The sequence below is a fragment of the Megalops cyprinoides genome, chromosome 9, assembly GCF_013368585.1.
Source record: "Megalops cyprinoides isolate fMegCyp1 chromosome 9, fMegCyp1.pri, whole genome shotgun sequence".
NCBI lineage: Eukaryota > Metazoa > Chordata > Actinopteri > Elopiformes > Megalopidae > Megalops > Megalops cyprinoides.
The window spans coordinates 6,635,128-6,652,865 of NC_050591.1; the positions used below are offsets into that span (position 1 = coordinate 6,635,128).

Consider the following 17,738-nt stretch of genomic DNA (forward strand, 5'->3'; position numbering starts at 1 on the left):
ACCCAGAATGGGGAACAGCTGTGTGGTTATGTGCCCAGAAACTGTGAAGACTTCCTGTTATGGCTTAAGACTTGTGAAGAAAACATTTGGTTTTAACATGCATCAGATTACACACAGGCACCCACACAGAGGACAAAGTGCCACAAGCTGCACAGATCCGTACTTGGACGCTGGAAAAAAACTTAACATTTACCCCGTGACCCCCTCACCCTCCCTCCACCAGGCCCTTGGTTGTGGACCAATGTTTGCATTGTACCCATCATGCATTGCACCATTAGAAAAGCTTCCAGAGGATTATTTCAAGTGGCACAGGTCTTGCACATCAGGCAGAAAAAACAGCTGGTCCTAGCTCCTAAGCACAGAAACAGCACTTAAAATGAAAAATGTTTAAAATTCCAAGCAACAGCTCAAACCAAAGCCAATGGGAACTCCAAGGGTTATCACTAACAACTGTTAACGGTCACTTTGGGGACCCTAGATAGATCTAATCTCCTATCTGTTGGGGGGGATAAGGGGGAAGGTACTAAATCCCAGGTCCCGATAAGCAAGAGCACCCACCATTGACGTCTTTGTTCAGTAGCTTCTGCGAGAAATCATAGTGCAATTCAGCCCAGTTGGTGACAGAGGAAGTGACTGAAAATGGGTGCAAAGTCACAAAAACAACACTTGGGATGGGACTGAAACCCATTTCAGCCACTTCACAGTGCCCCAGTGTCAGCCAGCAGTAGGAATGCAAGGAGAGAGATAACGGGCACTGCAAAGCAACGTAAGCCACCTCAGCTTTTGAAAGCTTTGTGGTCTTTATCACATCTACAGTCGACATAATTTCTACCAGCTTTCTACTCAAACCCTTTATGACCCACGGTTTACTCCATCTTAAAAGAGATTAAATCACTCTGCAATGGTTCTGCCTTTCCTGCAGCTAAGGCAAGTCCCATAAAAATCCCAGATTGACTTTTTCCCTTAATAAAACTCCCCCAGACACAAGGCATGTGTGCCTGCAATACTTAAATAAAATGGTATTTACATTAAAATAAAGTGTGAACCAGAAAAATAAAAACTGTACAGGTTTTCCAGGATTCTAGTGTTGTATCAGATCTGTAAAATTGTTTAAAAAGTAAAAAATTCAAAGGGTCCACATGGGCACAAAACAGTTCTTTTCATCATTCTTTAAGGCCATTTCCAGAGATTTTTTCATTGTAAAAAGAGTGTACACAGCAATGTTTCAGCCTTTCTCACCAGCAGGGGGCAACAGAGAGCCGGAAAAGGGGAAGGGAGCCATCCGTTGGATGTGTGCAAGAGGAAACATTTCAAAATGCTCCACCGTCGATTTTGCAAGCCTCTGCGATTCTGAAGAAACGTTTCAGCAGTTTCTCTGTAGGAGAATCAGCACTGACTCCTGTCCAATTACAGTTCTCATGCTCCACCCTCCTCCTTTTCCTCTCCTTTTATTCTGTCTCTTATTTTTTCCTCGCTCTGTCCCCTTTCCTGTTTCTCTCAGAGACAGGAACCAGCAGCCGGTACAATCTCTGCGATCCTCCAGGCTCTCCTCTGTGCAGGTTTGGGAGAACGATCTCTGCATCCCCCTCCTCTCTCCTCCTCCCCCTCTCCTCCTCCGGCCAGTCCCGTGCCCCCCCCCCGCACTCAGCCGGCAGGCAGCATGGCACTGAAGATGCCGATGAGGTTGTCCAGCCCCCACAGGTAGCCGTCCTCGCGGTTGCCCTCCACCCAGGGGGTGCGGTGGTCGAGGGTGAGGGGGGACGGCAGGGGTACGGTCTTCCCAAAGTCGATCATCCACACCCGCGCCTGCTCCGTCCCATCATGCACGAAGAGCAGCGAGCTGCCCACCACCTGGAGCAACCACACAAGCACAGGAGCAGGGGTCAGAGCTCACCTCCCACCGGCAGCATTGTGACTCAGAGAGTCAAAAAGCGGAAGGGTGTCAGAGTTCAGGTTTCAGTGCTGCAGTCACCATAATGACCTACTGAATTAAAAAGGGGAAGGGGTCAGAATTCACCTGTCAGCTCTGCGGTCACCATAATGACTCAACGAGGAGCCAAAGAATGACAGGTCAGAGTTCACCTCTCATTCTGGAACTAGTAAGCACACTTTGGGTTGACCTAGACTGCCGGCTGCCCTGAACTATAGGTCAAATCCTCTGCAATGTCATGTTCATCTATCTTTGTGCTACCTTCACAAAGCAGCAAGGCACCATGGGTATGCACACCCAAAACACCTCTCCCAAGGCGCCTGAGAAGTCCAAGCCTCACCTCGTGTGTCCTGAAGAAGTCTGACTTCTCCAGCTCTGACCGGAGCTCCTCTAGTCTCTGCAGGTAACTCCTCTGTAAGTGAGAGAAAGAGAGACTCTGTCAGTGATGGGAAAGTACACACAAAACACCGACAATCCACTTCTCAAAGGCCAGATCTTAACATCGCCCATGGCACACCAAAATCCCCTCCAAGGGGGTCCCACTCTGTTCAGAGGACTGGCAGGAACATACCAGGATTTTGGTGTTTCCGTCCACGAAGTCCTGGAGAGCCTGCATCACCTGTTCCCTGTGCTTGGTCTTCTTGAAGTTTGTGTTGCACGTGCCGTCAGCTTTCTGCACAAAAAAAAACACCCCCACAAAGGTCACAAACTCTGTTCATGGTTTTCACGGAGAAGAGAAGCCAATCAGACTCAGCCTTCCTTTAACAAGCATACATTGAGAATAAGCTTGGAGAGGAGCTGCATTGTTTTCATTTCCTAGAAATGTAGACGGAGGCAAAATAAAGTTCCTCTTCCTGTTTCCTACTCCATTGCCTATTTTCCAGTGTCCGTTTTTTTAACTCCTCTAATTTTTTCCACATTTAGACACTGACAAGATTGTACAGAAAAGTACAAATATGCCATCTTGTGCACCCTGAGCAGTTACTACAGTTTGGTATACACCAGACGTCAGTCTACGTAGCCCTGCTGTAGCCCTTCCCAATACTATTTACTCCTCTCTACATCGTTAAGAAACATTATGATTGCTCTTGTGTGGCTGCTTGGTTGAGGCCTTAACCACAGTACAGCTGCTGTCGTCCAGTGGTACAAGACTAAATACCTGGTCAAAACTATACTGTATAGACCTGTCTACCTGTTCCAGGTTTTGCAACACAGACCTACATCTCCATTCTGGATTGAACATTACATTCCCTTATATTATTTTGCAGTACAGACCTACATGTATATATCCAGCCCAGATGTTGCAGTCTATAGCCCTCTGTGTTGTGCAGTACAGCCCTACATCCCCTCGGTACTGTGCACACAGCGAACCTGCCGGGCACCTCCCGCCCACCTTGATGCCCTCGATGCGGAAGCCCAGCGTTGCCGTGGAGCTCAGGGTCTCCCTCCACTGCATGTAGCGGGGCTTGAGGACGGCCTGCTGCGCGTGCTCCTCGGGCGTCGGCGCCCCGGGGTCCACCGCCACCATCTTCTCGTACATGTCCCTGCGGAGCCGCGGCCGCTCCCGCGCCTTCACCAGCTCCTCCTCCAGGTACGTCCTGCCGTGGGGGGAGAGCCCAACGACCAAAATCAAGCCGCTACACAAGCACGTTTTAGGCACGTGTTGACAGACACACATCACCAGTCCTGACAGATCGGCAGTGCATTACAAACAACAGGAAATAGGAGAACTGAAACTGCCTGTTTCATGCAGGCATCCAGCCCTGCTAGTCTGATGATGGGAAAAAAATGACACCCCTATGAGTACGAGACAGCACAGCAAAAACACTTTAAGTGTCTTGCCTTTGCACTTCAGAGGTAGCAGTGCACTTAACACTATGTGCTTAAGAGGTAGCAGGGACTTGTTAAGGCACTGCGTTCACCAGCAGGGGGTGCTGGTCTGTGATAGTGTCCCATCTCCTTTGCTCACCGGCTGCCCATCTTGCAGTCCATGATGGAGGGCGAGTCGAAGTCGGCCAGCAGGTCGTCCATCAGGTTGTAGTCCTGCTCGTCGCGCTGCACCACGCCGTAGTAGCCGGGGACGAACGGCCGCAGCGAGTCGCCCATCAGCTTCTGCAGGCACTGATGCTCGCACTCGCAGTACTTCTTCAGCAGCTTCCCGTTCTCCCCGGCCTGGAAGTTACCTGCGGGCCAGAGCGTGCGGCACACGCAGGTGAGCAGGCACATTTGGACGAAAAGACTGACAAACAGCTGAACGTGCTGATAACCCGTCTGGCAAGGGACAGGCGGGTGGAGAGGAAGACAGAGGGGGCAAGTCATCCTGCAGAAAAGGCAGAAAGCGACACAGGAACACAGTGAAAGAGATGTAATCAGCGCCCACACTGCACTGCCAAGGGGGCAGTAATTGCAAGGAAAGGCGTCGTCCTCATTGAAAGGAAGGCCTGCTCGCATGCAGACAGATAATCGCCGAACAAATTTGCTCTGTGATAATCTCTGCGATGATCTCCGGACATATTTTCTGGCTCACAGAGAAAGGCGTGGAGATATGAAATCAGAGACAAAGAAGAGGGTGTTGGCTTTCAACTCTAAATTAAAGACAGACAGACAAGCAGCATCTATACACAGATAGCCAGGCTCATAGACAGAGAGACAGCAAATGGAGCCCACCACAGAAATATGGACAGACAAACACAGTGTGTACAGACGGATGGACGGAGCGCGCACCTGCGTGGCCGGCGAGCTGCACCCAGGGGTAGCGTTTCTTGAAGGACACGACGAAGGGGGACCAGTGCACCATGGTCTTCAGCTTCTTCCACGACTTGTTCTGCACAGAGAGGGAGAAAAAGAGGCAGCCTTCCTTTTGAATCTGCGCCATCCAAAGTGAGCAGCTCGTGAGCAAATCTTCAACCGCCCGAGCAGCACAGCTCACACTTCCACTGCCAGCGACTCCCCCGCTCACACATATTACAGCACAGCCCGCCCACTGCCGCCGTAGCCCCTCCCACCCTGATGCTGCTGACGCAGCTGAGTATCAGGAGCAAGAAGTGTGTCTCTGACCCGTCTCTTCTCACGGTGCTGGAATGACCTCCCCAAAACACTCAGAGCTGCCCAATCACGGACCATCTTATGACGCAGACTGCCAACCCTCCAGTACAGTCTGCACCACTGAAGTGTAAACATTCAAGCTATGTCCTAAAACTTCCTCTTTAGACCTTCTATGGCACGTAACAGAATGTAGCGTTTTATGTAATGACTATCTGCTATCGGACTGTGACACTTACGATTTCGTATCATCTCTGATCTGATCCTCGCCTTCTTGTGCGTACCGGATGAGAGAGTTGGGTAAATAACAAAATGTGATGTAAATGTGACCCACACTCCCTTGTGACATCACTGCACAGGGGGAAGTCAGGGAAGCTGAGATTCCCGTACGGCCCCTTGCACAACGGCCCGGTTAAGGTGCACAGGGTACAATTTCATGAAACATTTACCAGCAAGTCAGCCTTGGACTAGTTGTACAGTGGGGGAAAGACTGCACTGCCAACACACACACACACAAACGCACACACACAGAAACAAACACACACCCAGACACAGACACAAGCACACACCCCGACACAGAGGGAAGGTTTATCTGTGGCATTGTGAAACACCACAAGTTCAGATTGTTTTGTTTTCAATTGGACTGACACACAGAGATAGGCGCTGCTTACTTATGGTGCAATTTCATAGGGCACTGACTAATCAGGCATGACTAATTTAGGTGTGTGCGTGTGTGTGTGCCAGTGTCTGTATATGTCTGAGTGTGTGGTTGTATGTGTGTATGCATTTGTGTGTATGAGATACTGTGTGCTTCCATGCATGTTTAAGCACGTGCACGAGCTGGGGTGTTCACGTAGGAGGCATGTGTGCGTGAGTGGAACGTGTATTTACAGCAGTGTGCATGTGAGCGTGTAGGAGCGTGTAGTGCGAGTGGGGGTGTACACCAGAGCGTACACCTGGGGCCGTCTGCGTGCACGTGCAGGGGCGCACGTGGGCACCCGTACACAGGGCCAGTAAAGGTTAGAGGTCATCGGTGCAGGCATCTACAGTAGCATCAGTGCGAGTCTGACACACGGCACAATAATGCCAGATTAAACCTGCACCGCTGACCCGGGCTGGGTCAAACATCGCTGGGTCAAACGCCACCAAGGACAGCACGCGTCAGCTAACCCGGGGGGGGGCGAACAGAGGACAGGAAATAACACCACAGAGTGTGTGTGTGTGTGTGTGTGGGGGGGGGTTTGAATATAAAGGTTTAAATATCCGCAACGTCTTCTGAGCCAGACAGTGTGGTGAAAACAGACACATTTGCGTAGCTCTCCAGAGACACAGTGAGGACAGTGCCGGAGGATGGCTGCAGGGCTTTGGGGCTTCTCTGACATTTGCTGGCGGCGGCTCAATCCCTTAACCAGATTACCTCTGACAAGATGGGAAGCATTAGCGCCACGCTTATGTGGCTGACCTCTTTCTGCTGGGGGGTGTCAGAGGCGCGGTTCAGGGCTGGGACAGGACAAGCTGGGCCCACCGTGCCCTGCCAGTGGCCTCACATGTGACACACACACATTCACACACACGCGCGCAGAGTTTGCCGGCAGAGGGTGAATACAACTAAACTGCACACCTGTAGTTCTCGGCAAAACGTGGTAGAGGTCGATGTGACACACAGCTCTTTTTTGGGTTGTTTGGTCAGGGGCAATGAACGTGCCCTGAGAGGTCAGGTAGGACCTGACAGGTCAGTGTCGCAAGAAACTTGAGCCAGGGGGACTCAGACACCTAATGCTCTTTTCCTCCCCTGTGTCACCCTGGGCTAATCATTCCATTCTTTCATCCTTCCTTCCTTTCCTCTGTGCTTTTTGACCACCACACCCCCCCGACAGACACACACACACACACACACACACAAAAAACATTAGAAGCTCTATTTCTCTCTGCTATAAGCCTTTTGTCTCTCCCTTGCTATTCCCTCGGGGTGACACCCGAGCCGGTCGGCCTCGGTATAAGGGTCCCCTGCTCTTTTCTCCCTCTTCCTTCTCCTCTTGCGCCTCACACCTGAGAGAAAGAGGACATGGATGAGGGAGACACGCACTGAACTCAGATCAGCGCTATCACTTCTCTTCCCCTTCCTCTTTTCCATGACACACATAGCTCTTGCCTGAGTCCCGAGGCCTACGACACCATCGACACATTACTCAAGTCAAGAGTCTGCGTTTGTGGCCACAAAAGGGACATCAGAAACAGCGTGTTCGAGTTTGCGCAGGTTTGGCGGATTTCTCTGACGACACAGCGCTTCCCCTCTGCCCCTCTGCTGCCAGGTAAAGAATGTGAGGAATTTCTCTGGATCCCGTCATGTTTATGGGGCCCTCCCCCACATGCCCGCCACTCTGACGTTCCACTGCGACCTCGACCCCGTCCCACACAGATCTAAATGGGGGTCCCTCCGCCAGACAGGGCCGGTCTGTTCCCTCACAGTCGCGCTTTTGTTCCGCCAGTTCCGACGGCTGCCCCCTCACCCTTTACCCAAGCCCAAACCCCCCACCCCACCCCGCCCCCCCACTGCAGGAGGGTGTGGGACACCAACCGCCCGCTGCTGCAATGGGAGCTGGTACGAAAAGGGACCAACCCTACAGGTCATGGCGAGGAACCCACAGTGACCCACTAACAAACAGGAAGTTGCTAATCTGATCACTCCACATACGGCCATAGATAGGTCACGCGCACACAGTCACACACATGCGAGCTCAAGCTCTCGCTCAAAGACCCCCCTCCCTGCATATACAAAACATACACACACACAATCACAGATGGGGAGAGAAAGGGAGAGCAAGTACTTATTCAGAGCATGGCCATACAGGCATGCAGTGGGCAATACTACTGTCCCTGCAAATACAGGAGTCCATACCGAACACAGCTGGAAAGACAGGCAGCATGGTGCATGGCCCACAGGGGCAGGAGATGGTGGACAGTCGCCACATGTACCCTGCATCCCCCGGTCACACCCCCCAGGACAGGAAGGGCTGCACCTTACCTGGGAGACGGCACAGTAGTGCAGGAGCAGGCAGGCGCTGACACACGCGCACGCCGACACGCACACACAGCGCGACCGCAGCCAGGCCCAGGAGCAGCGCGGCGGGGCCCCGGAGCCGCCCGCCGCCCGGCCCTCCGCGACCCTCGCCAACATCCGCCGGGTCGACTCGCCCAACGCTCGTCTGCCCCGCCCCGCTGAGGTCAGGCTCCTCGGTCACCTCCCCTCTGTCTGTCAGCCGTGCCCGTGCACGAGCCCTCTCTGCTCCAGATCTTACTCTGCTGCGTGCCGAGTCCTTTAGTGAGCACTGCGTGCTGAGCTCTCTCTCTCTCTCATGCTAATCTCTCTCTCTCTCTCTCATTCTCTCCTCCCTCTGTCTAACGCACTCGTCCCTCACTCCCTCCAGTCCTGTCTCTCTAACTCCCACCCTCTCTTTCTACTCTCCTCTCCTGCCCTGCCTCCCTCGCTCCCCCCCTCCTTCTCTATCACGCTCTTCCTTCCTCCATCTGTTGCCCTGGCTCCCCACTGCCCACACGCCTCCATCCCTATCACTCTTTCTTTCTCTCTGTGAAGTCACCTGATCTCAATCTGTCCACATTGTCTTAGCCAATCAACCAACACACACACCCTCCCTCTCTCTTATAAGTCAAGGGAATGACTGGGACAGCCATACCCTGCTGAAATGGTCACACCATGTGCTCAGTGGTCACACAACTTAGAGGGGGTTTCTCCCCTTTGGCTTTCAGGACCCCTCGCATGCTAATTATGACATCATCGCCTGTCCCCTAAACTTCAAAGGCTCTGCTGTCCCCTGCCTGCTCCTCCTCTCCCTCTCCTCCGTCTCTGTCCTTCTTTGGAATTCCTACAGCCATGCCCAGCCAGCACAGAGACACAAACCAGTTTGACAAGCATATTCATCCCCAGAGCAAAAAAAAAAAAAAAAAAAAGGGGGGGGGGGGGGAGGGAGGGTGTGGTGTGGGAGACAGAGACCCCACCTATACAGGAACAGAAAGGTATTGCCACTATTTTGCGGGTGCTAATTGCTCCTTGTTCCTTTCTCCCCTGTCTCTCTCTGTTACTTTTGAGCGAGAGCTCTCTCTTTCTTTCACTGTTTACACTGAAACCACCCCCCCCCCCCCCCAGCAGAATGGCTCAACCGCAGTTTTCAGGCTCCATATGACTCTCTCTATGAAGCGCGAGAGAGAGAGACAATTGGGAGCAGAGGTCCACGGCTTCTCTGTCCTAGTCTGCTATGTGCTCTCCGCTGCACTTTGCTCCATTTCTGTGTGAGTCTTCTTGGAAAGATCTGGAAGCACTCTTAGTATGTCGTTCGTTCAGTTTGGGACGGAATTTTAGAGAGCATACGGGGTGGGGGCGCAGGAGAGAGCAAGCGAGAGGAGGAGAGCGGCGCACAAGAGAAAACAGAAACACTGCCATATAAGGCAACCACGTCGCCTAGCAACGGGACCGCCTTCAGCCCAATTTTCCATTACGCTGTCTGAGCCATGAATGTGTTTGCATCAGTGGTGGATGTATGTGCGTGTGTCTCCGAGCTTCTGCTTGTTTCCCGGCCACAGCTTAACCCATCAACAGAACCACCCTCTCCCAGCATGCACTGCAGCACCACCAGGAAGGGGGCAGCACACAGTGGTGCCCCCCCCCCCAACGCACTCGCGCACAGGAACGATGCCATGGGAGACATGAACATGAAGGCGAATAAAACCAGGCGGCTTGACTGTTAAAATCAAAGAACACAGTCAGAAAGATGAATGAGAGATATCATCTAGAAATGTTTATGAATAACATCAGCATTCAGTCAAATCGTTGCCTTTATGATGGAGGTAGGAGCTAGAGGTGAACTAAGTGGCTATTTACTGTGTATCTCAGTACATGGGTGCATGAGAAACAGAGAGAAGCACTGAGAGAAATACATACTGTTGATGTCTTTGTTATTGTGTAAGCTTTGGCAAAATAAATACACGTCATGCCAGTAAAGTCTTCTTAACTGAAATTCAGATTGTGAAAAAGAAGTTAAAAGCACCCCATAGAACTATTCCCAAGCACTGACTCACTCTCCACTGACAATGGCACAACATGCTAACTACATTGCAAAAACTAAAATTAAACACAGCCTCAGCTCACACCCAAACAAGTAAAAAATCTGCACTTTCTCTCTATCCCACTCCAACATTGACATGAGAGCAGAAAACATTAGTATGAGTATGCAAGCATGACTGGACATTTGCCTAGAGATATATCCATTTCACCAATCCTACATAAGCATGATTGTGTGTCTGTCTACTTATTTTCCCATTGGAGGAACGTAAGAGAGAAGAATGTGTTAGAGGGGTCTCTCTCTGTGTATGTGTGTGACAGAGAGAGAGAGCGAGAGATAACACTGAGATTCGTAGCACATGGCTTCAAACACGATGGCTTGGTTTCCTCATATTCACACCCTGTTCAGGAACTGCATGCTTTGATTGGCCTATTTCTCAGAACACCATTTTAAATCCTAGTCATTCCTTGCATTTCTTGGCAAACTGTCGCCCTACATTAACCCTTCATCTTCTTTTTTTCCGGCATCTATGACACTAGCGATGTTATCAGCAAAAACTTTAAATGAAGTTCTGCAATACATTCAGTCAGCACAATTTTTGGGTTCATGGGTTTGAGTCGGCTCTGCTTTAGATGAGTAAGGCGTGTGTGTGTGTGTGTGTGTGTGTGTGTGTGTGTGTGTGTGTGTGTGTGCGCGTGTGTGTGTGTGTTTCTCAGTTAAAGGCAGGATGAGGACTGTTTGGAACAACACAAACATGTCTGCACACACACGCACACCCAATTCTGGAAAAGGCCGTGCAGGTCTCCATCCCTCCTGCAACCCTCATTCACATACTCTCCAGATTCATTTCTGTCCTACACAATGAGACCTCTAATCATTCTACAGTGTCCCACAACAGAGGGCTCTAGGGGAGAAAGTGTAGGGTTTGAGAACGAACGGAGGAAGAGGAGACCAAAAAGAGCCAGAAGGCGTAATGGAAGAGACCAGCGCACAGAAAACTGGGTCACCAGCATCACCTCAGGGGGAAAAAGCCAAAAGAAAAACACATACACACATCCTCACACACACACCTACAGGCCTAGAGAGGTAATATTCAAACAGCCAGTCAGTCTCATTTGCCCACGTTCCTGTTAATTCTAGACTGTGGCGGAGTGACAGCTAACAGGGCTGCACACTTAGCATGCACGCCGCTACTCACGTATTTACCTACACAAAGATGCACACACATACAAATTCACCCGCATACAGATACACAGAGACATACCCTTTTGCTCCACACCTTATGGAAAAAGCACTGAATATGTAAAACACCAAATCACACAGGCTGCATGCGTCTTTTATAAATGGAAGTACCCAGCCTCGCTCAATGTGTACACACAGTATTTGCATAGTCAAAGACATACCGGTGTGAGCACATGTCTTTCTAACTGTTATCCATGACGACCATATGATAATGTTTCATATAATGATATTATGATGAATAATGACAATAACTGTAGTTCATACTACAACAACAACAACAACAACAACAACGGTAAAAGCAGTAGTCTGTGCATGTGACGGAGCCGGACAGAAACAGAGAGCTTGGTAAACGACAAGCCAGGGCCGGTGCAGAAGACAACCACTGCCCTTCTCTCTATGGCCTAGTTTACAGCAGAGGTCTCGACAGAGATGGTGCGGTCATGCCACCCTCTGGTTTCGGAGCAAGTGTTCTGAATGTGCCACACACACATGTGACGCGAGACAAGTGACCCACACTCATCCTACTGGAATTGCCTGAGGGACAGCGCGAGTGAGCGGCGCGTGAGAGAGCGTAATGCGTCAGGTTGGGGTGCATCATATGTCACATCATATGTCGCACGCACGAAAGTGACTTCTGATATATTATTTCCACGACACTGGAATATATTACAACCACGTTCCTAAATAAACGTTTTACCCCTGTTCACACATTATTATCGCACATAATTTGCATGTCTATTTTGACTTCAGTGACTCTGGAAAAATCGTAAAAATATTACATACACAGAGGGATCAGATGATCCGACAAACACAACATACTAGAATCACAAACTCACCCCAGACACTTCCTCCGGACTGCCAAGCATGCTGTTAAACACAGCCGTACTGCTGTTGTGCTCGATGTCGCTGCCTGTGAAATCATCCTCCGATTCTTCAAACGACGAGGCCGAGGACAGCCCGGCGGAGGACGAGCTGGAGAGCTTTCGCAGCAAGAGAGATGGTACCGGGGACCCTCCGCAGCCGCTGTCCGAGCATGGTGACTCCTCATCTAGGGGTACGTCCACGGAGATTCCGCCGGGCACCGTGCCCTCCTGCCGATGCGACTCTGTTCGGATGGGGCTTGGATCCCGGGTTACAATGAGACGCGGAATAGTGCCAGGGAAACTCTGACTGCCCGGTATACCGCACTCGAGCTCCCCGCTCTGTTTCGGAGAACTGGATGTGGCGTACCCCACACCCGATTCTACGGGACAACTCTGGGTCCTTTCACCCTGTCTAAGATGTCTGGTGGAAGAAGGGGCAGTCGTTACAGCGGTTTTAGTAATTTGCGTATTGCCGTGGTGTACAGTGTTATTCACGGAGTTACTCGGAGCCAAGTCTCCTGAACTTGTCCCGCACGCCCCGATGCTTTCCGGGGCGTTCAAACGCAAGCTCAGTGTCAGAGATCGTCTCATCATCTCTTCTGATGGGTACAATTGGTCTGAATCTCCTGGTACCGCCAGCCCCCGGGGTGCTTCGGCCTCCGATTCATCCCTCCTCTGCTTAGTACAATTATCTCTGAGTGATTGCTTCTCCATGGTCGGGACATGGTCATGATCTCCCCCCACCGTGACGGCACTGTCGAGCTTGGGGTCCGTGCTGTTGAGTGCACTAACCCACGGATCACACCACTTAGCATCGACCCACGAGTCCCCGGCACTCCCGTCCGCAGAGACACTCACAGCTGCCCGGACTGTCTCATGGTCACCAGGTGGGCTTGTGGCAGCGGAGATTTGTTTGCTCTCTGTCCGTCCGCTAAGCGAGTTTTTTGGCCCGAGTTTCTCCAAGTCCCCGCTGCTGATTACCGTAAGATCAGCTGTGGAAACGCCCCGCAGCTTCTCCTCCAGTTTCGGCAGCTCCTTATTTTTCGCTGGATTCCGGTCAAACCGGTCACCGCCTCGCTCTTCGCTTGTTATTCTTCGGATTCTCATTCGCCTCGCTGCTGTCTCCACTGATTTCTCTTTCGCTTTAGCCGATACGATGGTGGAACACGACGATACGGAGGAGGATTGGCCCATTTTGCACTCCGTACGTTACGCCCGCAAGGAGGGGCCGAGATGAATAGAGTTTAATCCACACCTACTGTGAGGTGAAAAAGAACAGGTCACGGTCCGGAAAGATTCACGCCTCCTTTACAAAAATCCAGTATATCTAAAATGAGCCTTAGGCCATATGAGGCATAGAAGAGTGAACACAGCAGACGTATGGTTTTTTAATATTAGACAGCAACATCATAAATTCTTGTTCAAGACTTTTCGTCCATGCAGTCCGGCACCCTAAAAGATACAAAGAAAGCATAAATGAATCTGTGCATGGCATAAGAGACCAAAAGACACATATTTTAATAGTTCATATAGAGTGCTTTACTTTTTTCTTTACTAGAAAGCTTAAAATCCAAACCGTGACAGAAGATTCAAATTCATATTAGCGGGTGCTCAGAAAATGATAAACGACAGAACTGCTTTATAGTGGAAATTAAAGTGGAGTTGTATAACAGCAGCGTAAAGTTAAAATAACAGTGATTGATTCATGAGGGAGCAACGTTCGTACACGTCAAACTATCGAGACAGGTGTAAACCAAGTAAATAAGTCCACAGTGCCCTAGCGAATATACATTGTTTTTGTGTACCTCCTTTTTTCTTCCGTAAACATCACGACAGAGGCAACCGTAAACCATGTAGCTAGTAACGGCGACGTTAGTTATCAATTTAAACATTATTATTATTATTATTATTATTATTATTATTATTATATAAGTTATATATTATATACGCGTATTATTATTATTATTATTATTATTATTATTATTATATACGTTATGATCGTGTATTAAATGGCACGTGTCTGACGCAACAATATTACAAAAGTGGCAAAACACACGATTTCCCCGTGATACCATTAGGAGGAAAAGGTGGGAGGTTCAAGAGAAAAAAAAAAATCAGTCTTTGAACTTTCATGGTATCTTTAAAAGCAGACATGCTTATACAAAAGGTAACACTTTATAACAAAATTATATTACTGTAGAGCTAAATTCATTTAAGGATCTTGGTTAGGTATAAAACAGGTCCAGTTCTGGGAACCAGGTAGTCTGAAGTAAAGTCTTTAGGGTTGAAACATACCTCAGACTAGTAAAATGAAAACAACCAGGCATTTGTTACAAACAAACCCTAGCTGTTAGCATGAAGCTCAATCTGTATATTTGCAAATGTTGCACACTGAATGGATTTTTAATTAACCATTGCATTTGGTAATGGGAGAGACAAAACTGGTGTCAGTCAGTCTCTCCAAATGTTCAGACACATGGTACATAGTCCTGATTGCAAGTGTTTTTTTCTGTAAGGCTGTTAGGTATGGATTTTGTCCTGTCATTTTTTGATATTGTGTTTATCGTTAAAGCAAAGATTTTGTAAAAGACTCAGTTTGGGTGGGCCCAGTGGCGTCATTAGGTCATTAAGCCTAGCCCTGAATATTTTCACCCTGAAAAAGGGGATGTTTATAGCAAAACAACAGACAGACTGTGTAACAGAGAGGAACCTGACTTGCAGAGTCCGAAGGTGTGATAATATTTATTTATTATAAAGGTAGATATAACCTCCCCAACCTACTGATGCCGATCTCCCTTCAAAAAAAAAAGAGAAGCCCCAGGCTTAGACTTAGCCCCTGATCTTTTCAATAGCTAGAAACACCCCTGGGTGGGCGTGAATTCTTTTCCATCTGGGTTTATCTGTGTCATTTGATGGTTCACAGTCTTATCAATCACATGATCTTCATAGAAGAGTTTGAAAAGTCAGGTGACAGAGGAAGTTGAGATGTCCTCAGTAGCCTGGTGATTGCCGCTGCTGATGTCATGATCTCACGAGAGGAAGACAGTGCCACTGGATACTGATCTATTTGTAGTTTCTTCATCCCAAATCATTCATACACATAGCATCAATTTTATTCCATAACCTGTTGTGTTTTCCATTCACACCTTACCTCTGCAATGGGATACACTTTATAGTTTTTGAATGGCCATTTCCATTAAATTAGTTCTCATAGACAGAAGGTACTGAAAATCATTGACATTGACTTGCTGTGTATTTTACAGTGCTTAGAGAATGGCCAGAGTGGAAACCCTGGATTTTGATGTCATCTGTTTTGTTTTCTTTGTCTGCATTTGTACACACATTGAAAAAAATCCCTGTTTAATGCAAATTTTCTCATTCAATTTCTCATTCCTGTTTCGTCATTCAATGCAAATTATTTTTCCTCATACTGTTAAGAGTAACAGACTATTCTTATATGTGAAGTGAGAAACTGTCCAAGTTTACGGGCACTGGTTTGTCAGTGAAGGTAAGAGCAAACAGCTGATGTTGCTTATGGTCTTTGACCATGCATTAAGGGCAGTGATTAAAGAAACAGACAACTGTAAACCTTTAAGGCAAGTTACAGTTTCCATTCCATATTTTTTCAGAATCCGTTAGTTATGCATATCCATGTACAAAAAAAATGAACGCATTTTCATCTCAATGGATTGTGTAAAAGTGATGATAATCTTCCAGATAGACTTACAGAAAAAGTCACTGGAAAAGAACTTAAAGAAAGTGCTCAACCACAACCCAATAAAATGCCTTGGATGCCCTATCACAAGAGGAGTAAAATTGCCCAGTAATCCAATTAAAAAAGCTCTGGAACTGCAGTCTCCCTGTGGATCAACAGGATGAGATTTGCTCCTGAACAGCATCAACCTCTGCCCTGTTTAAGAAGACTACAAAAGAGCTTAGAATCTCAAGCCAGCATTGTTTAATGTGATGTGCAGTTGCCATCATCAGATTGTTGATTGCTTAAATTAATGCACAGTGCTCTACATATTTATTCATACCCAATTAAGTAACAAAAAGCATGATAAAACGGAAAAAAATGTACATACTGTATAGTAATGTATGCTTTAAAAATTTGGTTTAACCCTGAACTTTAACGTTAAGTAGCATCACATCTGCAAAGTCATATTGTTCTCAAGTAGAGAATTTTAGACCAGAATAACAGTGTTTCATGGCATTGAAGTAAGAAACCCAATCCCAACATTAGGAGCTCAAGTAGGCTACAAAGAGCATCACAATTGCTCAGTTCCTGCCCAAAAACATCATATGCCATTCCTTGCAGACTTTCCTTATCAACACAAGATTCTTCATTCATAATCAAAAGTCATTAAATCAGGTCACAGGGCGCCTGTGAGTCACTCGGATGACATCAGTGGAGAGTCACCTATCCTCTAGTCGGGACTTGCTCTGCTGTGGTGCACTACAGGACTTGTAGTGTGACAAAGAGCCGTCAGCTACGTGTGAGTGTATGGGAGGATTGCATTCGGTTCACTTCGGTGTGAGGATAGAGAGTGGTGCAGTGGAGAGGGAACCTTTTTGTAGCAAAACTGACCATTCCAAAAAGGATTACAAAAGGGGAATTCGTGAGGACAATACTAAACAAACACACCTTTTCAATATGGGTGTAATGTTGTAAAGGCGAGGAACAACATGTTTTCGACTTTCTCTGAATTTACCCTTAAAGAGTTTGTGTTTAGTGTGTCTGGGGGCATTAAACTCGATGGAGCTCACTCGTACATGAAAGAAGGTCTTTCTGACCCAAAGCAATGAAAATACGCAAATCATCATGAGAGCCGGATGTCTTTTCAGAGCAAGCGAAGACAAGCTGAGCGATTCAGAAAGCTTGACAGCAGTTTGAACAGGAAGCGGATATCATCCTCTCTTCATGTTGTGGGATGAAGGAGAGCCGAGAAGATTCTACAAAGTGAGGCTTCACATCCGTGTCACAAGCTAACAACAAAAAAACAATGCCAAAATGACAAGATTGGCTTCAATGGTCTGTTTTTGTCCTTCTCTAAAAATACTGCATGAGGACTGGAAAATATCTGAACTGTGAAATTAAATTATGGCCATGCAAATTGTGGTAAAAACAAAACAGAATTCTGAAAATGTGAGAACCCTTGAACACTTGAATTACTTTAAATACTCACTTATCTGCCTAGCACAATTGTCTCTACACCAGCATACAAGTGTTGGTTTGGGAACCTTGTCAGGCCTTGTTGTAGTGTAGTAGAATCTGTCAAGAGATGAAAATGAAAAAATTGAGCCAAACAACCTGTGCTTGCTACACAGTTTTATGAGAGGTTAAAATTTGAGACAATTTGGGAATCTTTCTGGGGAATTTATAATGGTGGGTAATTTGGAAAATGTTCAGTTAAAGTCCTTTAAGGGTGGGATTAACTGGTTTACATACATTTAGATGACACATATTTGTGCTGTTTTCCATTTGATTTTCACTTGTTGCTTTCAGTTTCAATCTGTTGCTTTAAATCAGCAATGGCTGCATTTATCCATGCTATCAGGACAAGTGATTTGGTAGGAGGTTCC

General features: G+C 47.9%; 1 protein-coding gene across 1 annotated transcript; it reads right to left on the reverse strand.

Annotated features, from left to right (window-relative positions):
• Nucleotides 1-1,494: 1,494 nt before the first annotated feature.
• itpkcb (inositol-trisphosphate 3-kinase Cb) lies at nt 1,495-17,466 on the reverse strand. Its single transcript, XM_036536357.1, has 8 exons — nt 17,342-17,466; nt 12,129-13,607; nt 4,655-4,754; nt 3,900-4,113; nt 3,324-3,528; nt 2,502-2,603; nt 2,271-2,342; nt 1,495-1,851 (listed from the first exon to the last, which is right to left on the reverse strand). The coding sequence occupies exons 2-8, from the start codon at nt 13,347-13,349 to the stop codon at nt 1,645-1,647; spliced, it is 2,121 nt and encodes a 706-aa protein (XP_036392250.1). The 5' UTR covers nt 13,350-13,607; nt 17,342-17,466; the 3' UTR covers nt 1,495-1,644.
• Between the last annotated feature and the right edge of the window lie 272 nt (nt 17,467-17,738).

Coding starts and splice junctions, on each gene's coding strand:
- itpkcb (XM_036536357.1), bottom strand. CDS start 13,349: ATGGGCCAATCCTCCTCCGTATCGTCGTGTTCCACCATCGTATCGGCT. Junction 4,114..4,654: donor GCAGCTCGCCGGCCACGCAG/GTGCGCGCTCCG, acceptor TCTGGCCCGCAG/GTAACTTCCAGGCCGGGGAG. Junction 1,852..2,270: donor ACTTCTTCAGGACACACGAG/GTGAGGCTTGGA, acceptor TGGTTGCTCCAG/GTGGTGGGCAGCTCGCTGCT.